At 37.1% G+C, this 27220-nt stretch overlaps 2 protein-coding genes across 2 annotated transcripts; one reads left to right on the top strand and one right to left on the bottom strand.

Moving 5' to 3' along the window:
* The first annotated feature begins 6480 nt into the window (after positions 1-6480).
* RpL5 (ribosomal protein L5) lies at positions 6481-7626 on the top strand. The gene has a single exon (XM_089249671.1). The coding sequence runs from the start codon at positions 6638-6640 to the stop codon at positions 7535-7537; it is 900 nt and encodes a 299-aa protein (XP_089105797.1). The 5' UTR covers positions 6481-6637; the 3' UTR covers positions 7538-7626.
* Positions 7627-22048: 14422 nt separating this feature from the next.
* Pli (E3 ubiquitin-protein ligase pellino) lies at positions 22049-23869 on the bottom strand. Its single transcript, XM_089249868.1, has one exon. It carries the CDS (start codon positions 23705-23707, stop codon positions 22322-22324), a length of 1386 nt encoding a protein of 461 aa, XP_089105994.1. The 5' UTR covers positions 23708-23869; the 3' UTR covers positions 22049-22321.
* Positions 23870-27220: the final 3351 nt, after the last annotated feature.

The raw sequence follows: 27220 nt of genomic DNA on the forward strand, positions 1-27220 counted from the left end.
CACCGTGGTGGTCGGCTGAAGTTGGTTTCCTACGGTTTCCCAGCGTTGAGAAATTCAAGCATTTACTTAAAGGTGTTCCCTTTAAAATATGGAAGGCAGATGGCAGCACCAATATGACACAAAAACAAACATAACTCTAACAACATAAATACGTACGGGCCACTCATATAAACACACACATTTCTGTAATGTACGGTTAAAAATTGCAGTATTCTTGGATAGTTTTTGTTGTTTTCTAAAGTTTATTTTTATGACCATACTTAACCAAATACCAACCCTGGTCATATCGCTATATTGTAATTTACTGCCATTAATGATGGTCTATGCGGATCCCTGGTGTTTCGAATACTAATTATGTGTAATTATATGTAATAAATAACGAGTTGGAAGTGAAGGTGCTATCTATCGGTGGTCGCCCCAAGCTTCTTAGGAAAATATTACAACTACATCCTCCCTCGGGTTTGAACCTGGTACCGTTACCTTCACGGTGGTAGGCGAGCATCTCACCACCACGCCACTCGGGCGATAACATTTTTCAAACTGGAACCATAGCTCTACGACTATTTTTGTGACTAATGCCCTTACATGAAGCGATTCTCTGCCTAGGCACTTTTTTACTGATGCTTTTTCACAGTTAAACTAACTATCAACTATATGACGCTGTTTTTTAAAGTTTAATACTATAGTAAGTACTACCGTAATTTTCTGCAGATTATGGGTTAAAATGCATTGTATTTTAGAATTTCTCAGAAAAATAATTGCCCACTTCGAATTAGCTGCATCTTTCCCTCCCCACACCTTTTTTTGTTCACTGAGAAGTTTGGAATAAAAATGTAAGTATTTTTTTAATAATTCGCAAAAAATGTTATTGCATGTTTAACATATACATGAGAACATGGAAGAGTCCACGTTATTTTCTTTAAGAAAAGGGGGGGGGGGAGACTCAAGATCTCACAATATTGGTAATAATTAATATAGAATTTGCACCCGGGACAGTTGAGTGGTTAAGGACCCAGCCTCTTACTGTCTAGGTCTAAGTTCGAATCCCGGTTTCGGCATAAATGTCTACTAGGACTAAAAATTCCCTGGACAGATCATACGTGATGATCACATTTAATTTAAAGCGAACAAGCAAAAGTTTGCACATACGGATTATACGCCACTTACAGATAATAGGACGACATAACCTTTCCCAAGGGTGAGGCTGCCAGTGCTCCGGCACGATTTTAATATTTTTGTTTTGTTTTTCACGCTTTTAATTAACTATAAAGAGGCCCGTGAGAAGTCGGGTCTCGGGGGGGGGGGGCGGATGCTGCATGATGTGGGGCCATGGTGGGTGGGTAGCCCGTGTGTACAGATGGCCTTTGACCTCGTCATAATAATATTTGGCACTAGAATTTTCGAGAATAAGTTATATAAATTTGTTTCAATGCTTTCTAAGCGATAAACTACTTTTTGATGGTCAGGATCTGGGCGTGCTCAGTTTTTCCCATGTAGGGGGCCCCCAGCACATAATTTCGCTCAAGGCCGTAGCGGGAGTGGGAGATTCCTAACTATTTCGTTTACTATCATGAATGAATGCCAGAACTCTGCTGCCGGAATTATTCCGCATAGTCTGGAGCACAGTGTGTATACCTAACAGTCTGAGTGCGTAACTAGTGTTGTGTCTGATTTTTCAGTTATGTCATCTGTATTTCAAATTGTGAATGAAGTGTTATGGTTGAATATTTGTATCGTTGTAAGCCTGCTGCTCTGCTCTGTGGCGAGAGTTTTTAACGGGGAGATCGGTTTGCAATCGCACCTCATAGTTGGGAACCGCGGAGCACCGGTTGATAACCGCTTATCTTTAACCGTACATGCAACTCGTACACATTCCTCTACGGAATTTCCAACGAATTGGTACATGCTGGAATGTGCGTGTACGTGTTGAAACCTAACGCGAAGTTTGCTTGTTATGTGTAATACTGCATCTGCCATCAATTTTTCTAGCTATGCGGGAAGTGTAATGATTGAATAATTGTACCGTTGTAGGCTCGTTGCTCTCTGTGGCGAGACTTTTTAACGAGGAGATCGTATCGTATTTGTACCTCGAAGTTGGGAATCACAGAAAACCAACTTCAGCCGACCACCACTGTGTTGCCGGTGGGGTTCGAACCCGGGTCCTCACAATGAAAGAGTTCGTCACTATAAACACTCAACCAGCACAGCGGTTTCACTTAGCTTCAGCATAATTGTTTATGACTTAAAATTAAAAATAGGATTTTAAATCTCAATTTGCCGTACTTTTCTCGAGGAAATATGGTCAGCATAATTATACGGAATTACTAGAAACACTAATGTTTTAAATTAATTTTTTTTTTTTTTTGGTGAATTGCAATATTTTTTGAAGCGATGTATTACTCTAAATTATTGCCACGAAAAAGTCAATCACTCTCTCAGCAGGCTGACCATATTTCCTCAAGAAAAATACGGGAAGGCACCGATCATGTTCTACAAATAATGCGGAAGGAAAGTAAGGAGGAAACTACAGGAAAGGAGTACAAGGAATTTCTTCCTGAGAATTTCGAGTTACTAACCTTCAAAAATTATTCAAAATCAATAGAAATTGATTAAAATATCATATAAAGCAGTGGTTCTCGGCTGACCATATTCACACAAGAAAAATACGTGAAATCGACTTGAAAATACGGGACATCGCCAAAAATGATACCAAAAATAAGCAAAGTCACCCCAACTCATGCTAAAATTTTTCAAGTCGCCAATCGTGGAAAATCAAGTATCACTTCAAATTGCAGTGAACTTAACAAAAAGACAAATATGTAAAATAAATATTATTATTTGTAGTCGTAATTATTGTAATGTAATTTCTGAGTTGAATATAATTTTAATGGTTGATTTGATTAATAAAAGTTAAGTTGGCTTCGTTGAAAACACGTGAAAAATCGGGACAGTCAGAAAAACAGAAAAAACGGAAACTGCCCCGGCAAATACGGGTCGTATGGTCACATAAAGTGGTTCTTAACCTTTTTTTTCCCCTATACTGCACCACCCAATAAGGCTTGTCGGATCACGTGATATTTTCCTTTTTCTTGAGGGACATACAAGGCGACCAATATGGCGACTTTCTGTGAGACTCATGAAAGAAACAAATCTAAATTGAAGAAACATAGAAATAAGAATTGTTTTCTTTTTAATGGGAGCTAGATATTTCGAAGTTTTTTAAACTTCCACAGTTATCGATCTGATGATTTTTCTTCAAAAAATGCTTGATTAAAGCTGCGGAATTTCTTCAATGTAAATTATACGGGCCCATAATTAATTTCAAAACATCCTAAACTATATGGATTGATGCAATTGAATAACACAAGACAATACGGAGACATTAATTCTCATTTTCGCTCTTGAGAAGATATAAATAAAAAGTTGAAATCAATGTTATTGCATGGATATCCACCTCAAAAGCAAGTCTGGCTCATTATTTTATATTTCATTTTCTGGGCTTCGTATCTCTAAGCGAACTCAATATTTCGAAAAAATCGGGCGGAAAAATCGGGCATTGATCTCTATGGGGATCATCTAGTGTTTGCCCCTCAAAGTGATGCTGATGGTGATTATAACGTCCATTCGAAAAGCCTCATTTATCTTTTCGCGCCCCCTTGGATAATGCATTTCTTTTTTGTAAAATTTAGTTTTTTTTGCAATTAATTACCTTGAATTAATAATACATTTATTAATTTTACAAAACTTTTTTTAATTTTCTTTTGGTCTATGGTTTTGTTTTCTTTCGTCTTTAGTCGACTTTGGCTTCTTCTTTTTAATAAACTCAAAAACTGAACTAAAACTTATTACTTGGGCTAGGATTATTTATGACCTAAAAACCGATAAAAAATTCTCTATAAAAAATTCATTTATGTCCTAATAAACTGAAATTATACCCTAAAACCAAAAAAATTATGCCTTATAAAGCCATAAAAAAAGACCTCAATTTTTTTTTCTATTTCCGGTAACATTAATTTTAGCAAAGTACTGTGAGGATGAGAAATATTGAGAAATATTTATGCAATTTACACTGTATTAAAAAATTAGTTGTTGCTTTGACGGAAATTCTTCAGTTTACTAACTACTACATGTGCATCACAGAACCGGTAGGTAAGGTAAGGGAGAACCTAGGCATGATTTTCAGGTTCCTTTTCCTCACCGGCAATATAATTGTCCGAAAAAAGTCAAAGGATGATGCGAAAATACCGAATTCCTTCTATCTATGCGACCTGTTCGGAGTAAATTGGAGGAGGTAATGCACCACGGATACCAGGGGCGTAGCCAGAAATTTCGTTCGGGGGGGTGACCACTTTCATTTCGGGGGGGACCAAAGTGACAGAACAATGGATTTGGCAATCTTTTTCCTTTTTTTCGGTCATTTTCTCACATTTCGGGGGGGGGGGACCAGACCCCTAAGTCCCCCCCCCCTGGCTACGCCCTTGACGGATACCCTGTAATAAAGATCAATGCTCCGAGGACCCCCCCCCCCTCCTCACTCTAGCATCAGAAGGCCAATTTCCACTCAACCCTCCCATAAAATTTATTGTAAAAAATCAATTTGCAAATCGTTGAAAATTCAACAAATTGAGTTTCACAACAAAAAAAGTGTCACTTATTTTAACGGAAGTAAATGAAAATGATCTCTAGGACCCCTTACATCAGGGGTCTTCAACATTTCAGCCACGAAACTGGGCTGGAAGAGATCGCGGCAACGGGATGAGTCCAGTGACAAAGTTCTGGCGTTTTTTCAGACACGGCGGGCCACGAAGCCAGCGGGCCAACAACTCATTTAGTGATATCTTAATTAGAAGAGGGATGACTTAAACAGGGATGAAAATAATTGAAGGCTTGAATTCATTCTGAAATTATTTCTTTTATTAATTATCAATTTTGATTAGTTCTGAAATATTTTTTTCCAATAATTCTGAAAAAGTTTCTTGATTAATTAAGAATTAAATTAATTATTTCTTAGATTAATTTTAATCTGAAATAATTTTAAATGATTCTTTAATATATTATTTATTTCGGAAATTCTGAAATTATGTTACTTCTCAATATATCTTAAAATTAATTATTTCAATAATTATGAAATTATTTTATTGATTGTGAGATAATTTAAATTTAATTAATTAATTATTTATTTAAATCTGATAGAAATTTCTATCAGAAATTACGAAATTATTTCTCATTCTTTTATAAGTTATTTTTTTCCCTAATTCTAAAATTATTTTTTCAAGAATTCTGAAATTCTTTCTTCTAGTAACTCTAAATTTTTATAAATTCTGGAATTATTCTCTTTATTAATTTTAAATTTTTTCATCAATTTGTTCCAGTTATTTCTTTCCTTTCTTCTAAAATTATTTCTTTCCTTTCTTCTAGAATTATTTCTTTCCTTTCTTCTAGAATTATTTCTTTCCTTTCTTCTAGAATTATTTCTTTCCTTTCTTCTAGATTTATTTCTTTCCTTTCTTCTAGAATTATTTCTTTCCTTTCTTCTAGAATTATTTCTTTCCTTTCTTCTAGATTTATTTCTTTCATTTACTCTAGAATCACTGAATTACTTTATTCCTTTATTCTAAAGTTATTTCTTTCACCTAAAATTATTTCATTTATTCTAGAATTATTTCTTTCATTTATTCCAAAATTATTTCTTTTATTTATTATAAAATTTCTTCATTTATTCCAGAATTACTTCTTTCCTTTATTCCAGAATTACTTCTTTCCTTTATTCTAGAATTATTTCTTTTCTTTGTTCTAGAATTATTTCATTTATTCTAGAATTATTTCTTTTTATTTATTCTAAAATTACTTCTTTTATTTATTCTAAAATTCTTTCTTTTATTTATTCTAAAATTCTTTCTTTTATTTATTCTAAAATTCTTTCATTTATTCCAGAATTATTTCTTTCCTTTAACCTAGAAATATTTTTTTCATTTATTTCAGAACTTTCATTTATTCCAGAATTACTTTTTCCTTTATCCTAAAGTTATTTCTTTCATTTATTCTAGAATTATTTCTTTCATTTATTCTAGAATTATTTCTTTCATTTATTCTAGAATTATTTCTTTCATTTATTCTAGAATTATTTCTTTCATTTATTCTTGAATTCTTTCATTTATTCCAGAATAGTTTGTTTCCTTTAATCTAGAATTATTTCTTTCTTTTAATCTAGAATTATTTCTTTCCTTCATTCCAGAATTATTTCTTTCATTTATTCTAGAATTATTTATTTCATTTATTCTAGAATAATTTCTTTCATTTATTCTTGAATTCTTTCATTTATTCTTGAATTCTTTCATTTATTCTTGAATTCTTTCATTTATTCCAGAATTGTTTGTTTCCTTTAATCTAGACTTCGTGCCTACCCAGTGACGTCAAGGATATGGCTGAAACGTGACGTCACGAAATACATCTCCCAGGAAGCGAAACGAAATGTAAACTATCCCCGGTTGAAGAATTTCTCTATCGTAATCGTCATTCCTTCGCCAATCTCCGGACAACAACGTGGAGCCTTTTCGTCCATTGTGGTTAAAACGTATTTGATGTGAGAAAATAGTATTTTGTCATAGAAAGTAATCGAATCGCGAATTAGGAAGAGATGGGATTCGTGAAAGTAGTTAAGAACAAGGCCTATTTCAAGCGATACCAAGTCAAATTCCGTAGGAGGCGCGAGGGCAAGACCGATTACTATGCACGCGTCCGCCTCATCATCCAGGACAAGAACAAGTACAACGCTCCCAAGTACCGACTCGTGGTGAGGTTCACGAACCGAGACATCATCTGCCAAATAGCCTACGCCCGCATCGAGGGGGACGTCATCGTCTGCGCTGCCTATTCCCACGAGCTGCCCAACTTCGGCATCAAAGTAGGCCTCACCAACTATGCTGCAGCCTACTGCACCGGATTGCTGGTCGCCCGCAGATTGCTCAAGAAATTCAAGATGGACGACCTGTACGCCGGCGTCGTCGAGCCGACCGGAGAAGACTACAACGTCGAGGACATCGAGGGCAAACCGAGGGCTTTCAGATGCTACCTCGACGTAGGCCTAGCCCGCACCACCACCGGGGCCCGCGTGTTCGGGGCCATGAAGGGAGCCGTCGACGGCGGGCTCGAAATACCACACAGCAACAAGCGATTCCCGGGATACGACAGCGAGACGAAGGAGTTCAACCCGGAGGTCCACCGCAAGCACATCTACGGCCAGCACGTCGCCGACTACATGAAGATGCTGATGGAGGAGGACGAGGAGGCCTACAAGACCCAGTTCGCCAGATACATCAAGCTGGGCATATCCGGGGACGAGATCGAGGAGCTTTACAAGAAGGCCCACGCTGCCATCAGGGCTGATCCAGAGAAGAAACCTGCGCCGGAGAAGAAGGATGTCAAGAAGAAGAGGTGGAACCGTGCTAAAATGACTCTGAAAGAACGCCGCAATAGGATCAAGCAGAAGAAGGCTGCTGTTATCCATAGACTGGAGGGCGATGCTGCTGCCGAATAATGCGGGACGAATGATGTGTTGAAATTTATATTAAGCTTAAGATGCATTTTTAAAAGATGCGTAGATAAAATAAATCTTTGATAAAAGTATGAGCAAAATGTTCATTAATAGTCCAATGTTTTGCATTTTAAATCATTGTTTCTAATTCAGTTAATTCCCAATGTATGGTTTACTTTTTTCCTTGATAAGTTTTCGATTAAGCCGAAACAGTGCTTTGTTGTCAGCATCGTCCCTATCTTGTTTTCGAATGTTATTCAGTGTTCCTATTGGCGTGTTGATAACTCTAACGAATAATGCCTAATTAATCTGGTCTGGCGATAAAAAAAAGAAAGTCGCCAAACAGTGGTATACTGTACATTGGGAATTTGCTGAAACGTTAGCATAGGTGCCAATGTTTCCAATTTACCCAGAAGTCTTCCAATATTTTTAGCCTTATGAAAATTTTCCTTTCAGAAAACTGATTCTTCAGATTTTTCATATATCATTATATAGAAGTCGTAAAATTTTGTATCTTTATTTAAAAAGTCGTGACATTGTGCTTCACAGAGTTTAGAAATCCGTCAGCCCTTGCAATCGCAGGTGAAAGGATTGAAGATCGAAGCTGATTGGTTAAACTGAAGATTTTAACCAATTCGTGTCGATCGCTAATCCTTTAACCTGCGATTGTAGTTTAAACTCAGTCTGTGAATATGGCCATAAGTGACCATGTTTTCTTGAGAAATTGCCAGTTGTTGCCAAATATTATACGTTAAACTAAAACTCAACAAAGTTTCCAAGTATTATTAAAATATCCAAAAAAAAGTCTCCAATGAAAAGAAATGAAGTGCTGCTGCAAATCAGATTAAAATTTATTCCATGTGGGAAAACATGACTAATGCAACGCTGCAACAGACAAAATACAAACTAGGTGGCTGAGAAAAAGATGTCAAAAACAAATATGGATGTTATATATTTTAAAAATATGGCAACCCAATTAGACAAACATGATCTCAAAAATATGTGCGATGAATATTCCTAGAGTTTCTATTAAAAAAAGTATGGAGGCCCAAAATTACTGGAAAATATGGGATTTACCAGAGAAAACGGGTCATGGTCATTCCGAAAAATCCTAATTTTTTCCCTTTTATTTGTACAACCTTTTCCTGTAAAATATTTTGTCAGGTGACAAACTATAGATTTTCAAGTCGGAATTTGCTCCTATGCTCTCTAGATGTTTTCACACACGCAGTTCTAGAATAGTCTTATATAATAGCCCTTTTGTTACACAGTAAAATCTCAGTACAACGATACTTGATATAATGAAAAATCCCTTTGCAACGATATTTTTGCATACCTTGTTTGAAAATCCTTTTTGCCTTTAGCAGTTTAATGTTTAACTGCTGCCTCTTGATGTTATAATCCCTCTGCCATGATATTTTTTCTTGGTCCACAGAGTATTGTTATATCGAGATTTCACTGCATTTAATTAAACACAAGGGTGAAGAAATCTTAATTTCTTTTTAAGAGTTCATCAAATTGAAACTCAATCTGATTAATAAAGTGGATTTGATATTTAATCAGATCCTATAAAAAAAAGATTTTCTTTTTAGTGAAGCTCAAGAGAACAGTTAATGGATTTGGTTGCAAAGTTTATTTTTTGTAATTTTTCTAGACCAGTGGTTCTCAACCTTTTTTTCTCGTGTGGAGCCCTTTTAAGTAAAAAAATTCTATGGCGGAGTCCCATGGGCCATTTTTTTAATTATTCATTAAATTACTGATTTAGTTTTACTATTTAAAAATATTTATAATTTTAAAATTTTCCTTGAGCGGCCGCGGAGCCCCTGGAGAGTGCACAAGGAGCCCCAGTTGAGAACTGCTATTCTAGACGTTTCTTTGTAAATTTGATTTTACATTTTTTCTCTGCCTTGAAGAGGGGGTCTGTCCAGTTAAAATTTGGGTCTGTTTTCCAGATCCTTTACAAAATTCCGGATCTGAGAAACAGACCCTTCACAGAATACAAATTAATGAAATCATAAACTTTTCTTTCTATTTCTTTTATGATAAATTAACTAGATAGTTTCGCTTCCCACAAAATTAGACCCTTTTCACAAAAATGAGGAAAATTTTCCATAAAAACAAAACCCTATAAAAAAATGTGTCTGCACAGACCCCTGTTGAAAGTGAAGCTTGACAAATCCCAGGTCAGCAGGGTGACTAAAAAATTTGGCATTTAGCGTTTCAAAATTTTGAGAGATTTTATAAAATTGACTTCAATTTTGTTACTACATAGAGGAAATTTTTCGTATAGTAATAGTATTTAGGAAAAATATAGGTGCTATGTATAATTTTTTAGTTGTCATTTTGACCTGGTCAATTCTATGGATGGGAGTCCTCAAGTTCTGAACAAGTTGAATATATTTTGGACCATTTTTGTAGGGGGTAAAATGCATGGCTCCTATAAAATTTTTGGTTGATTCTTAAAAAAAAAAATTTCGATTTGTCAAGTTTTGCTCTTTTTGGCCCATCTGTTGTAATTTTGGCTTTAAACACTTTTTGGCTGTTGTCTGCTATAATCTGGGAGTGCATCCTGTGTGTTCGAAAGGGATCTCGGAATTGATATTAAAAAGATTTCCTAGTAACCTCAAATGTCAGGGAAAATATAAAATAGTTGGCAAGTTATATTTATGAAAATGTATAAATATCTGATAAAAGTTCAGGAAAACAAAGTGTAGGGGGAAATGTTTAGGAGGTTAAGATTTTGAATTATACTTTCTTTTTTTTTTTGGGAGTTTTGGTCAAGCAGATTTTGCTGGAAACCGAATTGACAGTGTTAAGTTATAAGGCGAGACTTGACAAATCCTGGGTCGCAATTGCAACAAAGGAAATTGTACAGTGAAACCTGTTCGAAATGGAATGTTGAGAAACTGCAGTGATATATTTTATTTTACACAGGTGCACATGAAAACAATCAAGAGACTATTTCTTGATTCCAACGAAGACAAGTTTCACTGTGCTTGCCACTTATAGTTTTCTATATGATAGCTTAATTGTAACCACAACATTTTTTAAATTTAAGTATGGTGGTGACCAGGGCTGGACAAATCCCAGTTCACCGTGGCTATTAAAAAATTGGGATTGATGCCTAAAATTTTCTATATGTGGTTATTAAATCTCGGAGTGAAGATAACAATTTTGGAATTGATATCGGCATATCTATCAACATGGAAGGGGGCTGCTATGCCCTAGAAAAGAAATATTTTGAAACTGTTTTTCTTTGAAAACAAAATTTTTGGACTCCTAAAAATTTTTCTGGCACCAAGATTTCTCAAGCCCAGAGGCAAATTTATGGTTTTGCTGCCCTTCTCCCATACTAGTCTAATTTTCTTTTGACTCTCCTCAAATTCGTTGCCCTAGGGTATAACCTGCTCCCCCCCCCCCCCCACCACTCCTGCAACTACACCTGTGTTAACCAGTCAGGTCGTGCCAATTTTTAATCTAATTTCAATTTTTGAAAACTAATTAGTAATTGTTTCAATTATAATTTTTTTTGATTATTTGAAGAAAAAAAACCAGTTAAGAACATGAAGTCAGTTTAAATGTATTCATAAAAAATTTTAATCAGAAAAATTTATTTTATTATCTTTAAACTTTAAAAAAATGAGAAGTTAATTGGACACCTGACTGGTTGAAGTCATGCTCGTAAACTGTTTTGGTCACTTATATGCTTGCACAGGCTGTAGATCACTCATTTGGTCATTTGCATGCTTGCTCATGCTCTAAATCAGTGATTTCCAGTGTGGGTGTTAATTCCCCCCTGGGGGTGCGGTAGATGCTACAGGTATAACATAGGATCCTATGGGTTAGACCAAATTTCTGAAGAAGGGGGGGGGGCGATAGAACAAAAAAGGTTGGGAAACTATGCTCTAAATCAGTTTCCAAACCTTTTTTGTCCCACACACACACTGCCCCCTTCTTCGGATATTTTTTTCTCCCAACACAATCAAACCCACAGGATCCTATGTTATACCTGTAGCTTCTACTGCCCCCCCCCCCCCCCACCTGGAACTATCCATCACACCCAAGGGGGTGTTAATGCCCATGTTGGGAATCTGCTCTAAATCATTCCTTTGCTCAGTTGCTGCGTGCTTGCTAGGTCATACATGCTCAACTCGTGGCCCTCAACCTTGAACCTAATTTTGTAAAAATTAACTATGCTGCACATGATCTCAGATCACTTAAGTGACCCACAGTGCAGTTGAACATCACATAAGTGTCCCGCTGCACATTCCTAGATCACCGAAGTGACCCATGGTGTATTTATAAATCACTTACTTGACGTGGGATGCTAAACCAGATCACTTGAGTGCCCTGTGACAGTTCCAGATAACTTAAGCAGCACGCGACACATTTACAGATTACTTAAGGGCCGCTGTGGTACTCATAGTGATGGACTCTGATTGTGAGATGATAGGCCTGAGTTGTGCTCTGTTTAAAAGAAAGGGTAAAAGAAAACGTTTGATGGTAAGTGGGGGTATCGCGCGATGGTGTTTGTTTCTTCCTCTATGAACAAGGGTCAGCTTATTTCTCTGCCTCATATACACGGTGAACTGCAAATAATCTGCTAAACAAAAATGGGTGATGGGCAAGTCCAAGTGGAACATAAACATATCAACCTTGTGATATCTCAACTATTTTCTAGTTATGGTGGAAAATTGATTATGGCAGAAAAATGTGCACCTATAGCCTGAAAAAACACAAATTTGTGCAGCATCTGAAAGACCTGCAGACTAAGCGCATATTTGGAAAGAAGAAAAAAATCGCGCATGAGATGTCCCCATTTCCATCAGAATATCTAGATTTAATGGTGAACTACAAATGCTGAAAGATTGGCGAAATTCAAAATCGAATTGTCCCCAAAATTTTCAATCACTGATTTTGCAAACACCTTTCTAGCCACAACCATACAAATTTGCAAAAAACTTGTCTATTGCAACAGCTTTCAACAGACCCTACAATATACCATATTGGTACTCTGGTTCAGGGGAAATTTAGCCATCTGGTCATACGCATATGCTGCTTAGTTCATTTTTACAAAATTAGGTTTGAGGCAGGGCTATCTTAAGAGCGTCATTGGTCCTCAGGCCAATTGATTTTTCTGAGGCCCTAACTGGAAAATTCTTGAAAATTTCAATTCGTTCCCCCATTTTTGTGAGGCTCCCAGGTGGTCTCATGCATTAAGACGGCACTGGTTTGAGGTTGCGGCCCACATCCACGGTTGGCCAGGAGTTGAGCATGTATGACAGATTTTGGAAGCACGCCAGTGAGCAAAAGAGTGACTTAGAGTGGAAGCAAGTATGTGAATGGCCAAATGAGTGATCTAGAGTGTGTGCGCAAGCATGTGAGTGACCAAAACAGTGTGGAAACATGATTAAACAAGGAATTTTCCAGTATACAGATGTACTTGCAGGAGTGAGGGGAGAGGCCAAACGGATCATATATAACAAAGGGGCCAAATTCAGGGAAAAAGAGTCAAGAAAAGTAGACCAGAACTGGAGAAGGATGGAAAAATTTGAGTAGTCCACAGGTGGCAAAACCATAAATGCGCCTCTGGGTTCCTGTTGAAACTGTGAAATACAGTATTAGCAATAACTGAAATGATTCTTTGTTCGCAAATTAACGAAATTATGACAATATGCGATGCGTTTACAGGCATGAAAGCACATAATTATATATATATTGCACATATGCACAAAAGAAATATATTCAATTTACATCTTTTGGAAAAACTGATCAATTGATGTTTGGTGGGTTTTGCTGAACATTCCAACTCCAAAAATTTTTACTAATTTTTGAAGGAGTTGGCCACCCCCAGTATATATCATCAGCTGAATATCCCTAGATAGTTTTTAGAATTTTTTTTTACTCTTTTCTTCATACATTTCATTATTGACATCAGCAGATTCGCTTACAATTTCATGAAGCACATGAAAACTATCAAACCAACTGTACACAACTTCATCTATGGCCGGGATTACGCTATAAAAATTTGATAAAAGATCTTTTACAAAACTTGAAAAATGCAACCAATAAGTGTATTGGTTACATTTGTTCGAATATAACCAATAAGTTTATTGGTTGTTTTCAAGTTTTATAAAAGAGTTTTTATGAAACTTTTATAGCGCAATCCTGGCCTATGGCAAGTTCTTCTACCTTCGGAAATTTTTTTTTTTATCTTGATATTGATTTTTCAGCCATTCTTCCTCCAGTGTTCTCTTTGCTTTAAAATCGAGCATCTGTGCCTTTCCGACATTGAATTCATTTGCAAGAACACAAACTCCAATTTTACATTTTTCACTGTATTTGATGGCATCAATTTTTACTCTTTCACTAGAGTCTAAGAGGAGATTCATAAGAGTAAAAATTGAGTGATAGAGAAGTGACAATTACTAAAGAGCTGGCCATTTTAAACAGCCTAAAATATATGAGCACAACCTGAAAACTGACATCCAAATCGCCAAAATTATCAAACTTCATGCCAAAGTTTCATTGAAAAGTATCCAAAAAAAGGATAGAATATTAAAGCTTGTGCTGTCATCTAGTTAGCATAGTTTAAACCAAAATTACAATTACTGGTGTCCTTACAGGGATTTTAGTCCTATTGAATGATGAAAATGGTGTCTGACTGTTAAGTAGGGGTTTAAAACACATTGTTTAGAAAAAATAGGTTTCTTGCTAGGATATATTTATTTGGCTATAAAACGGAGTGTCAGTATCTGACGGGGTGACTGTTAAGAAGGGTTTTACTGTATATGATAATTTATGGATATGGTCTTTGATAGACTTCTCCAAAAAATAACAGTTCTCTGGGACCCCTGGCTGCAGTCTGTCTAGCCTATAGGGAAGGGGTCTTCAACCTTCCAGACATCATAGGCCAAATTTTCCACGAAGCCCGCGGGCCACCGAATTTATTACTGAAGTATTTTAGAATCATAAGATGGACTCCAGATTTATAATGGCACAGTGACATCTTAATAGAAGGGCTAACGGGACCTCCCTCGTCCAAGTTATACAGGGGCCAAAAAGAATTCAAAACCTAATTTTTTCTGAAATTATTTCATTAAGTGCCAATTTTGATTATTGATTAGTTTGGAAATAATTTCTTCCACCACTTCCAGTAAGTTTTCTCTGATTAATTAATTATTTTAATTACTCTGAATTCATTTCAAATGATTTTGCAGTTATTTATTCCATTAATTCAGAAATTATTGTCTTCAATATATACTGAGCAATTATTGCTTTCATCATTTTCAAAAATATTCCTTTCATTAATTCAGAAATAATTTCTTTTTTTCAGTGATTCTGGAATTATTTTTCCATTAATTAGAAATTTTTATCAATTTCGAAATAATTTTAAAAATCTTAAATTATTTCTTCAAAAATTTCCAACATTATTTCTTTAAAAACTCTGAAATTATTTCTTCGTTAAGGTATGTGGGTCATTCTCAAAAGCAGTGTACATTCCACATTTTTGAAATTAAAAATTCAAAGTAGTTATGGGCCCCCTAGGGCTGTAACTAGGCTGAGGCAACCAAGACACTGCCCCTGGGCCTCAAGCCAAAAAGAACTCCGTAAAAGTTTAAATTTTTTTTGCGTAATAATAACCCCTTCAACGGGGCCCGAAGGGAAAGTCTGCTCTGGGGCCCAGAAAAAGCATGCTATGGCTCTGCTGTCCCAGCATCATTGTAGTGCTGCTCAATGAAGTGTACCTCCACCTATGATCTTAAATCATACCATATGTTCCTATATTGCATCTGTATCTACTATTTCCACATTGGTTTGCTCCAACATCTCCAGGAGGTCATATCGTGCTCGTATTTTGTTTGAATGAAATATGTGACATCCCTTCCCTGCATTGGAGGTAGTTTTTCCCCACTTATATGTTGATGCCTGCTAAAAGACTTACAGTGAAAATCCTATGTAACAATATTGCTCTCTGGTCCCAAAGCACTTTTAGTTGAGTTAATATATGCCATCTATATAACAATGGCTTCTTTGTAACAAAATATTTTTCCTGATCTCTTGAGTATCATTGTAGTATAGGCCTTTCACTGTATTCTCTCACTAGCACTCAAATTCACTTAGAACCCAATCATTAGAAATCTACGGGATTGGAGGGGAAGCTTCTTCAACCTGTTGCCCACTATCAAAGCCCAAGAGAGTGCTTGATTTAATACTCAAGAGGTATTGGTCAATTTTTCTAATTGAACATTCCCCCCTCCCATTTAAGAATTATTATTGTTCTATTTTGAGTTTGAGCATGCTCTAATCATGGACATATATGGCTCGAGTTCTCCATCCTAATATTTTTCATTGTTTCCATGAAGTTTAGGGTCTGAGCCCCTAGCCAGAGCAGACTGAAGAACATCATGCAACCCCTCCCCCCCCCCCCCGGGACAAGTGATTTTTCTGAAGCCCTACTTGGCAGAAATTTCAACCACATCTCATTTGATTCAGGCCCTCCTCTTCTCTTGACACCCCAGGACCCATGCTTCAAGATGGCACTCTTCCCCCGATACTTTTACGCACCTATGCTTAATCCATGGGCTGCGGGAAAAGTCAGAGAAATGTTTCTCTCAAAACAGATGCGTAAAAAAAATCCCATTTTTTTTCAGTTGTCTATTGTGAAACATAGATGACACTTGAATTTATATGTTACAAATATAGTGTGAAACCTTTCTAATACAGACACTGCATGAGACAGAAACTTGTCTTTGACAGAATTTAAAGTCCTTTCATTGATTAATGCTTTTATGTGTGCACCATTATTAAATGAAAACCTGTCTAAAATAGGATATTATTTCAATCTTTTGACATTCTGTTTCTTACAAGTTTCATTGTATAATACAATCTTAAAAAAATGTGACGCAGAAATTATTTGTTCTAACCCACAATCACTGACAAAATAGTGATTGGTGGCAGGCAGGCACTCTACCACTACTCAGCGATGTACACCCACCCTTAACTAGTACAAACAAATCTGTTAGAATATAGAGGGAATAATAAAATTAACTACAATACATATGCATACACCATCTATACATCATTTTAAGAACTTCGTGTTGAAAGGAAAAAGAATTCAGACCATCACAGGATGATTGAGTAGTCTACTATGCTGATCATCCGTGGATGATGGGAGCATTCTGAAGGTTAAGGGAGTTAAAAGAGGTTGAAGAATCTTGTTGCAAAAGGATAAATCATCCTTTAGCAAAACACAGTTCCATTTTTTGGTTCCCCTCCCCCGAGATTTCAATTTAGAACTGTTTCGAGCAGGGCCAGAACTGGAAGAGAAGTGGGGGGGGGGGGGGGGACTGTCCCGGATAGCAAAATGTTGGGTGTAGCAGATTTGAGGTGGGAACAAAAAAACCCTTATGAAGTCATTGAATTTTGCTGTTATAAGGTTTCTCTGCAGAGAGCTGGCAGACCTACAACACCATATTTACATAAAATTGAAATTCAACTATTAACTATCTTTACTTCAAAATATGTAAGACAGAAGGCAGCACCAGCAAGAACACGACACAAGCACAATTCTAACAATAAAAATATGTTAGGGGCATATACACAACTCAGTATACACATTCCAGGATGTACCAATTCATTGGAAATTCTGTAGAGTGATATGTACGAAGTGCATGTGCGGTTAAGTAGTAGTGGTGGTTAAGTGGTGGCAGAATCATGTTTGTTTGCCCCCCCCCCCTCCTCCCTCCGAGTATAAACAATATCCTAGTTAGGGCTCTGGTCTTGAGCCAAACTTAAAACACAGCTACCAATAGCTGATGAAAAACTCCAAAATGATCTGTTGTTTTAGTACGGGTTGGTTATTGGGGCAAATCATTGGTGTGATTAAGAATGCTTTTGACAGTAGCTTGGCATTCCTATTCATGCTTGTGATTTATGTGGCAAACTTTTTTTTCATAGCTAATAGGTGATCATCCCGATAATTGAAAGTAGTATTGTTGTTTTAACTCTGTGCTGAAAGATGCGAGGAAAAATCTACCAGATATGGTTAAAAAAATACTGGCAAACTATTCATGTGAGCTTAAAACTGCTCATTGGGCGATGTTCACAGCTGTCTTCAGGACATCTTTTCTGAAGTATAATTTGATGAGCACACTCAATAATAGATCAAAGACATTTGCAGTCAAATGAAGAGATGTTAATATAAAGATTTACTATTGTCTCTCAATGTAGTAAGATTTCACTGTATATAATACTCTCGATTATAGGCATGCACAGCTTTCTTCTTTTGAAGGTGGTCGCAGGATTTGCAAAGTCCTTGAAAAACTCTCCAAAAAAAAGCTTGTTCCTGTTGCATGTATGCTATAAAACTCTTCGTGTCACTATTTCAGACCATTAGGGTATTTGGCGTCTTCTTGGGTGTAAATATAATTTTTCCAAGAAGACAAGCATCAGCTGTTTCTTCCACTACTGATGGGTGTAAATGAAATGGAGAGGTGACGGCGATATAGATGACAATTTATATCATCCCCCCACCATAGTGAAAGTCAATACTTGAAGGACCACCTTGTAGTAGAGATCAATTCTGCATTTCTTGTGTGTTTTGTGTTTCCCCTTTTTCTTCTCTTGGACTGACATGCATTGTGCTTACCACAGATGTTTAATTTTTGCATTGTTTTGTGTTTTCCATAGTGATATATAATTGATGTTTTTCCCCTTATTTTATTTTTCATACATATGTACTTAGACTGTGACGTGCATTTCTTGATGTATGTTTTTTCTCCCTTATCCATTTTTTCTTCTCTCCGACTGGGACGTGCATTGTGCTTACCACAGATGTTAAATTTTTTCATTGTTTTGTGCTTACTTTGTATTTTTTTTTATCCTCATATACTTTGAAAAAGTATTCTCATGTTTGGTCAGATGGGGTGAATAGATTGATGGTGATGGAAGGTGTTACTACTTTTCCAACAGATACCCTATACGTTAGAGGTTCCGTAAGGAATATTAACTTGGGTATCTGTTTGGTATTTCAAGTAGAGATCAATGCTCCACGAACCTCCTGTAGCATGCGCTGGAAGGTAAATTTCAACACCACCCACCCATAAAATGCAAAATGTATTTTTTTTTAATTTGCATATCATAAAAATTGAATAATGATATTTTTTCTCAAAGTAGCAGAATTTACATCTGTGGATTATACACAGTAAATTAAAAAAATATCTGCAGTCTCCCCCCCCCCCCCCAAAAAAAAAAAAAGGTTAAGGCTCAAGATACCGCCTTGCTCACCTGTGGATAGAATTTCTACTGTCCATGCTAAAGACTTGCTCATGGTTTATGAGTGACCAGCTTTTGCTTTCTTATTTTTTGTAGTTGTATATCTTAAGTTAGGGTCACACTCGTGTCCAGGCTGGTCCAATGTCCATTCGGAAATATTTGCTTTCAATTTGCCTCTCCCCTGCTGTAATCAAGCTCCAGTGGCATAGACAGGCTACACACTGGCCCAATGTTTGCTGGCAAATATTTGCTTCCAGAACACAATAATATGGCAATGTGTGTGTTGTGACTGTTGGCATTCGTCGACCAAACCTAAGTTGATTGACAAAGGAAGCTATTTCTTATATAATCACCTTCATTCTAAAAATATACAGAACTGTGTTATTTTCTTCTATGCACATACATTTAAATTTTGTATTATTTGCATATTTCTTTGCAAGTTGTGCAATTCAGTGGTTTCATTTTCTTGCCTTTAAAGTTTGATATTGTGAGCTTCAATATTCGTAGTCTTCTTGACAGGGAGGCGAGATGGGGACAGAGAATATTTCTTTGGAAGGATTAACTAACTGGAAGGATTCTAAATTACTGAGGAATATTTTTATCAGAAATAATAAGAATTATTCTCAAGTTATTTATATAAGTCCTTCCAGAGAATATTATCCTCAATGAGAATATTCCCAAGTTATGTATAGAGATTATAATGCATGTTATTGCAAATATTCTTGAGAATATTCACTGGAAGGACTACTATTTGTATTATAAACAACTAGAGAATATTCTCTGAAAAGACTGTTATAAATAACTTGAGAATATAATTATTTTGGATAAGAATATTCTCAAGTTATTTATAATAGCAGACCTCTCTTCCAGAGAATATTCTCCTAAAGATTATTCTCGAGAATTTTACATCTCTACTTTGAAAATATTTGGCATAGAATTTTATGTTCTCAAGACTATTTAGCCAACTGACTGAACAATTAAAATTCTCATTGCAAGCATAGTGGACACGTTAAAATTTTTCTGCTGATTGGAAAATGTTCTCAGTATGATTTGTTCAGGGTTTGGAAATTACTTAAAAATGACTTATTTCCAGTCAAATAAATCAGTGTACAAATGTCACAGTGGAAAGGTGTTAATGAAGGTTTCTGCCAGGTCCGTGGATTCGATTTTGGGGGAAGAAAAATATAGATAAGTTCTTTTCTGACGAACCTGAGGCAATCACTGATAGATGGCACCTTCATTTCCAACCCTAATTGGTAGTAAATTGCTCTATCACGATATGACCAGAGTTGATATATCCACGGTGATAGATTTGAGTTGTGCTCTGTTTGAAATGAAAGAGTTGATATGCAGTCAAATAAGCCCTGTAGTGACAGCTGTTGCTTACTATTGGGGGGGGGGGGGAGAGAAAAAAGTCAAATAAAATGGTCACATATCCCATGTGTATAGCAGAAAAACCTAAAAATATGAAGGGATAATAAATGTATGTGACTTTGCTGAGTTCATTCTTTGCTGGATGTAACACAGGTAATGCTTATGAGCAAAATGTGAGATGATGAGCACTTTTTTAGCCCAATTATTGAATGGAGATAAAGAAAAACTGTTTTTTTCAAAGAGTTTTGTTGACATTCCAGCAAATGTTTCATAGTTTTTAACTCACTAGAATTTTTAGTATCTTTAATATCAACTATTCAACAATCTCCAAACAAATCCAACAATCTTCAACAAATGCTGATTTCAGTGATGTATTGCAAACAAAAGACTAAATTTCTCTTGTGCTACACAACACTGATATGGCATATTGTAAGTTCTTTCGAAAGCTGGTAAAATGGATGAGTTTTTTGGTAACTTTTATCGATTGAAGCTACAAGGGTGTTTGTGGAATTCACGATCAAAAATTTTGATAACAATTCGATTTTGAACTTTGCCAGTGCTTGTAGTTTGCCATTAAATCCAGATATTTTGATGGAAATGGTGTCACTTTATATTATTTATTCTGCTCTTTCCAAATACATTCTTAGTTTGTGTGTAGGACTCTCAGAGACGTCATGAATTTAGGTTGTTGTTTTTTTTTAAATTTTATCAGACTTGACATGTTTTTTTTCATAATTCATCAAAACTCAAAAACAGTTCGAGATAAGACAGGGTTGGTTCATATTCCACTTGGGCTCATCTTCCACCACCCTTTCGTTTAACAGAACATGTCACACTCACCCTGTATAATCTGCACTAAGGAATTCAATGGTTTTCAGCTAATTATACACAGGAAAATACGTATGGTATACATAGGCGGAGATAGATTTGGAAGTCTGGGGGCTCGATAATGATGTGATTTCATGTATACATTTGATCAGTCGACTTCACTTTGGCACGGGAGGGGGGGGGGGCAATGCCCTCATATCTCCGCCCATGATGGTATATCAAACAAAGAACTGTTGAGAATAAGATCCCAGCAATGAGAAAAATGACAATAAATGAAAGGATCTACTGCATGGTGATATGCTCTTCATATTGCGATCACGCACAGAACAGAACAATTGATTGTGCAGGTTTGTTGAATTATTTTACGGAACAAACACCATTTTTTTTTTATATGGGGGAAAAGATAAGATTCCAAAGATCCCATTTTGGGAAGAGAGATCACTTCTCTCTGGTTCCGCATCTGATTGCAATTCGATCCATTTCAACTGGAAAATTCTGCAGTTCTCATTTTTCATTACTGTAGTTCAGGGCTTAACAAATTGAGAAAAAATATAGGCACCAAATAAATTTCTTAGGAGCCAAACAATTTTTTCCCTCAAAGCAAATGATATAAAATAATATTCTCCCTGAAACTTATGGGTTTTAGAGTCCCCTTTCCATGCTGATACACACTAATACAAACTCAGAAAATTTTGTGTTGCCCTCAGACTCCAATTTTGTAATCAGACATCAAAGTTTTTAGGCACCAGTACCTACTTTTTAACTGCCATAGCTACCTGGTATTTGTCAAGCCCTGTTGTTCTGTACCAACCATTCTGACTTTTAATGACAGAAAAAAAAGTGACAATTACCTGTTTTGACATCAAAAAGGAACAAATGTTCATGTTGGTAACGAATAAAAATATAATCACAATCATTTGATCCAATAATTGCCGAGATGATTTAACATGAATGACTTTCACGACATAATCAATTTTGAAATAAAATACGAACTATATATATAACTACTAGATTAATTTATCGAAACTGAGCCACTAGAAGAGTAAATATAAGTTATTATTTCATAAGATAATCTCCGATTACAGTAACACGTCACTTTGAACGGAAAAAAAAAGACACTTTAACACATACACACTGAACAAGATAAAATACACGATCATCTTTACACATTATAAGCAGGAAAATGATCGCACACATAATTTCTTTGGGTTATATTACAGAGTCGAATACTTCTTTCCGTGAATGGTGCTGTGGAAAACCAATCACAGAAATGCGTAATTATTTTTAACATTCACTGAGATCTACCAATCAGTCTACGTGGTCTTGGAAAATCAGCTTGATGTAACCAGGGTCACCGCTGAGAGGAGTAGCGCAAAATGGACACGCTGCATGAAAACCATTGGTCCCATGAGGAATTGGCACAATAGCCCAATACTTCACAGTCTTCTCAGACGCCATGTGCCCGCACGGATTGAAGGCATATGTAGGCGGGCCAATGTCCACATAGAAAGATGGTTCGATACCCATACTCAACTTCACGATCGGTCCCACGTTCAGGCACATTGGACACGTTCTTGCATTATTCTCGTTATCCTGGCCCCAATCGTGCAATCCCTGGACGTGACCACACACCAGATAAACATATGGCTGCTTATCTCTGGCCGTCAGAGTGGATTTCCTGGGTATGACTAACGTATTCAGGCCAACAGGACACTGAGGTCGGCCCGCGTTAAGTTCATCTACTTTTTCTTCCAACTGCAGCCGAGTAGGAGATTGGCTGAGTCCTTCGGCGGAACGCCACAACAATGTCGCCCCACAGAGATCAATCAACGTACCATCCAGCAGGGTATTGGACTCCTCTTCGATTTTGATTCCCTTCTGAGGCGCCGACCGCGACTCTCTCAGAGCATAGACGCCTCCACCGACTGAAACCTCGCGCCAGACACCTGGTTGCGAACCCCCACAGAACATCCCGCGTGGGTGCATGATTAATATACCATTTGTGGTCAGGCCATCGATCTCGCCGTTGTGCTGCCACTTCGTCGCTTTCTCGCCAAGGAATATATTTCTAGACGAATCGAACCCTGCTGCGTACACCCTGGCGGTGAAACTGCTACTCCTATTCACCAAGATTCTACACGCAAACCTGGAGATAGTGCTCTGGGTGACCTTCCCGTCACCAGTCTTGTCGCCAGGGATCGTATCCATGACCACGAAATCGATGGGGCTCTCGGATGAACGGCCGACTTGGAACATATCCGTGTCATCATCCGGCATGTACTCGACTATGATGGCTTGGTTCCTCGACAGGGTGTAGGATATCGAATGTTGCTTGCTGTCCAGGATCGCCTTCGAGGACTGCGGCGTCTTCACGACGTAGTGGTGGGACTTCTTGACGCCGTTGGACACTGGTCTCTTGCAAAGTACGAACTTGCTCCTCCGCCTACCTTTCTCGCCCTGCGGCAGGCTTCCATTGTAGCCCAAGATGACGAGTTCGCCGTAGGTCAGCAGCGGCTCTTTTTTGACGACGAAATTGTGGAGGTCGCTGCCACTCTGCTCGGGCTCTTCGTGGTGTTGCGGTGTCGAGGGCCCGGAGCTGCCACTCGATTTGTCAATGGACGAATGGTGCACTTTAGTCTGTTGTTGCCCAGTGCCGCAATCCTCCGCCAGTTTCCCGTTATCAGGCATCACCATAAAAAAAAAAAACCAAAAAACTACGCGCACAATTTCATCCGAGAACACGGAATGTTTAGTGGGTGGATCCTCTCTGAGTTAATGTTTGAAAACACACAAAAGCGATCACTCATATGATGTAAATTTAGGCCATTGTTTGTTGTTGTTGTTGTAGTTTTCTCGTTTGATAATAATAATAATAAAGATGGCTTTTTTTTGGATTGTCACCACCCACGAAACACTGCAAAAACAAAAAAAAAACAATTCATTTTTTAAATTATTTTATAATGAAAATTTTGCATGAAATAAATATAAACTTAAATAACTAAGTGAAATTAATCGAATGAAATGTGATTTTTATTTTTTTTTTCCACCCAAGACTAAGGTGACCATACGTCCCGTATTTCCCGGAATAGTCCCGGTAATTTTTGTTTTTTTGGTTGTCCCGACTTTTTAGCAAAAGTGTCCCGGTTTTTCCCGTATTTTGCACGAAGCCTACTTGAATTTTTATTCCTTATTGAAGTCAAAGATTGAAATTATTTTCAACTTATAAATTATATTATGATAACTGCAACTATAAATGAGTATATGAATCTCCCACATTTGTCTTAGTGAAAATTTTTTTTCGTGGAATTCATTTTAATCCACTGCAATTAACAGTAATGCTGTATTTCCCGTCATTGTGATTTCTCCGTTATTTCAACAATATTTGGCGACTTTGTTCGGTTTTGGCGTCATTTTTGGCAATAATTGGCGATGTCCCGTATTTGGAATCCCAATGTCCCGTACTTTTTTCGAGAAACTATGGTCAGCTTGCTCAAAACGGCTTCCAGCATGTAGCTATGACCGTACGACCCGTATTGTCCCGTAATTTAGTTCCTGTTTTTTTTTAATGAAATGCTCGATTTTTTGTTAACGAAACTTATTCAAATCAACTTGAATGGATTTAATTTTTTGTAACATTTCCATTATACCACGATAATTATGACAGTAAAATTCATTTCACAAATTTGTCACGTTCAATGATTTTTAAAATCATATTTTAATTCACTGCGATTTGCAGTAACGTTAAATTCCTCCTCTATCGGCAGTTTTTCTTCCAGCATTTTCAGCTATAACTGTTGATATTTCCAGTTTTGGCAGCCTTTTTTATAATTGACTTTACTAGATTAAATACAGTCAGCTTAAACATATCAGTTCAGGGACAAAAATATGAAGAAAAAAAAAACTATAACATCGGAATTTCATATGGCTTTTGATCAGTCAAGAAATGAAATATTGAACTCGATTTTCAACGCACCATTAAAAGGATGACTATACGTCTCATTTACAACGAAAAAAAACAACAAATTTTCTAATATATTCGAGTATGTGCTGTCATCTATTGAATTCTTAAAGAAACTCGAGTGTGCTATTTAAAAGAAGAGTGTAATGCTTTTGAAGTTATTGTTTTCTATCAATAGGTGGCAACACAAGTCCCAAAACGATTCGTTGAAAGTTTCAATTTCTATGGATTATAGCAAGGGTTCTCAAACTGAGCGCCGCGGCGCCTGGTTCGCCTCCAACCATAGCTGGTTAAACTCACTTTAGAGAGTGAAGAACTCTTTAACCTCTAACCTCTGTCAGGGCAATACCGTCTTGGTATTGGTCAGTATTGGTCAGGATCAATACCGTCTAGAGTCAGGGGCAATCTGCTATAGAAGGTATTGGTCAGGAACGCCGTGACGCTGACTAAAGTTTTTCGAAGGAATTCTTTCGTCTCTAAGAAGCCAGCGGATTAGCATTAAATATAGAAAAGGGACGTCACGGGTGGGAAAAAGTTTGAGAACCCCTGGATTAAAACTCCTTAATACACGTATGAAGGCGTCTTACCCTGGATTATATATACCGAGTAAAAATGACGGCTTTGACAGCTCTTCGGATTCGTGACCAAACTGCACAATAGTGACTTAAATAACATATCTGAGAAGTTTCGGAAAATTGGAAATTATGATAATTTTCTTTGTAATTAATGGAAATTTCCAATTAATTTTTTTTATTATAAATTAACACAATTTCATGAAAATAATTAGTAATTATGATTCAGGGAAATCTCATGTACCACGAGACAAAAAAAGAAATCGAGAAAGTATTTTTTTTTTCTACTTTTAAAAACAATTATTTCTGTTCATGGTTATGAAGAAATAAAAACAAAATGCAAATCGAAAATTACAGGATAAAATTTCTTGAAACAAAAATTTACAAATTAAGAAAAAAAATACGGCAGCTCCCACATTTTTGGGTGTTTCAATTTCCAGAAATGTTCATTTCATACGAAAATTTGAATGGAAATTGATCGCAAACGCAACAATCAGTCAAAAATGGGTTGGTTAATGAAACCCGTGTGAATTAATGAAACTTTTTCCACCCATATCGCCCACTTTAGAATTTTTTTTTTCTCTCGTGGCCCCCAATGTCTTAACCAAAGCCCCGCTCAACACAGGGCCGTCTTAAGAGCATCATGGGGCCCCAGGCCAAGCAGTGCCGTCTTAACGCATGGGCCCACCCAGGGGGCCTCACAAAAATGAGATCCGGTTGAAATTTTCTAGAATTTACCAGATAGGGATTCAGAAAAACCACTTGGCCCGGCGGCCCATGATTCTCTTAAGACCTCTGGAGCCAAGTGATTTTTCTGAGGCCTTACCAGGCAAATTCTCAAAAATTTTCTTTTTTTTTCGTGAGGCCCTTCTTATCTTGAGACCCGGGTGGGCCCATGCCTTAAGACGGCACTGGTTCAACATCCAGAAGTGATTTTTATTTTTGAGGAAATTTGTAACGGCAAAAATTTTATAAGAGGTGGATCTGTGTCAGGGCTAGAACTGCGAAATTGTGGGCAAATTTTAAGAACCCCAACGAAAAACAAAACTAGTGGCAGCTATGATCACTGTGCCCCGGGTTAAATACCAATTAGCACAGGCCCGCAGCCAAAAATTTCGTTCGGGAGGGAGAGAACCAAAGTGAAGAACAATAGATTTGGCCATCTTTTTCCTTTTCAATCATTTTCTCACATTTCGTGGGGGGAGGGGGCGGCCGCAGACCCCAAGGTTCCCGCCTCGCTACGGCCTTGAATTAGACCCTCTTGTGCAGGTTCCACGAATATTTTGGATTCAAAAATTGGTCACAATTCTGTTCGACCCGCGTGAGAAACTACAAGAGAATTGTATCTTGCGTAGTCAACAAATGCTGTGTGCATACAAACATACGTAGGACCCAAAGTTACGCCTTTCTATCGGACCCTCTCACGTGGATTTGCGAGAGAAATGAAACATTGTCAGTGCCGTCTTAAGGCATGGGCACATCCGGGAGCCTAAAGAGGCGGCCTCACAAAAATGCGATGTGGTTGAAATTTTCGAAAATCTGGTTAAGGCCTCAGAAAAATCACTTGTCCCGGTGCCCATGATGTTCTTAAGATGGCTCTGGTCGGAACCAAAGCAGAATGTTTTGTATTGTTCTGCAACGAGAGAGCCCTTAGTTAACTTAAAATTTCCATATAGT

The sequence above is a fragment of the Pholcus phalangioides genome, unplaced genomic scaffold (assembly GCF_987345545.1).
Source record: "Pholcus phalangioides strain wild (caught in Gottingen) unplaced genomic scaffold, Ppha-v1.0 ptg000022l_1, whole genome shotgun sequence".
NCBI lineage: Eukaryota > Metazoa > Arthropoda > Arachnida > Araneae > Pholcidae > Pholcus > Pholcus phalangioides.

Excerpts from the sequence above, each read along its gene's own strand:
- RpL5 (XM_089249671.1), top strand. The coding sequence starts at position 6,638 with ATGGGATTCGTGAAAGTAGTTAAGAACAAGGCCTATTTCAAGCGATAC.
- Pli (XM_089249868.1), bottom strand. The coding sequence starts at position 23,707 with ATGGTGATGCCTGATAACGGGAAACTGGCGGAGGATTGCGGCACTGGG.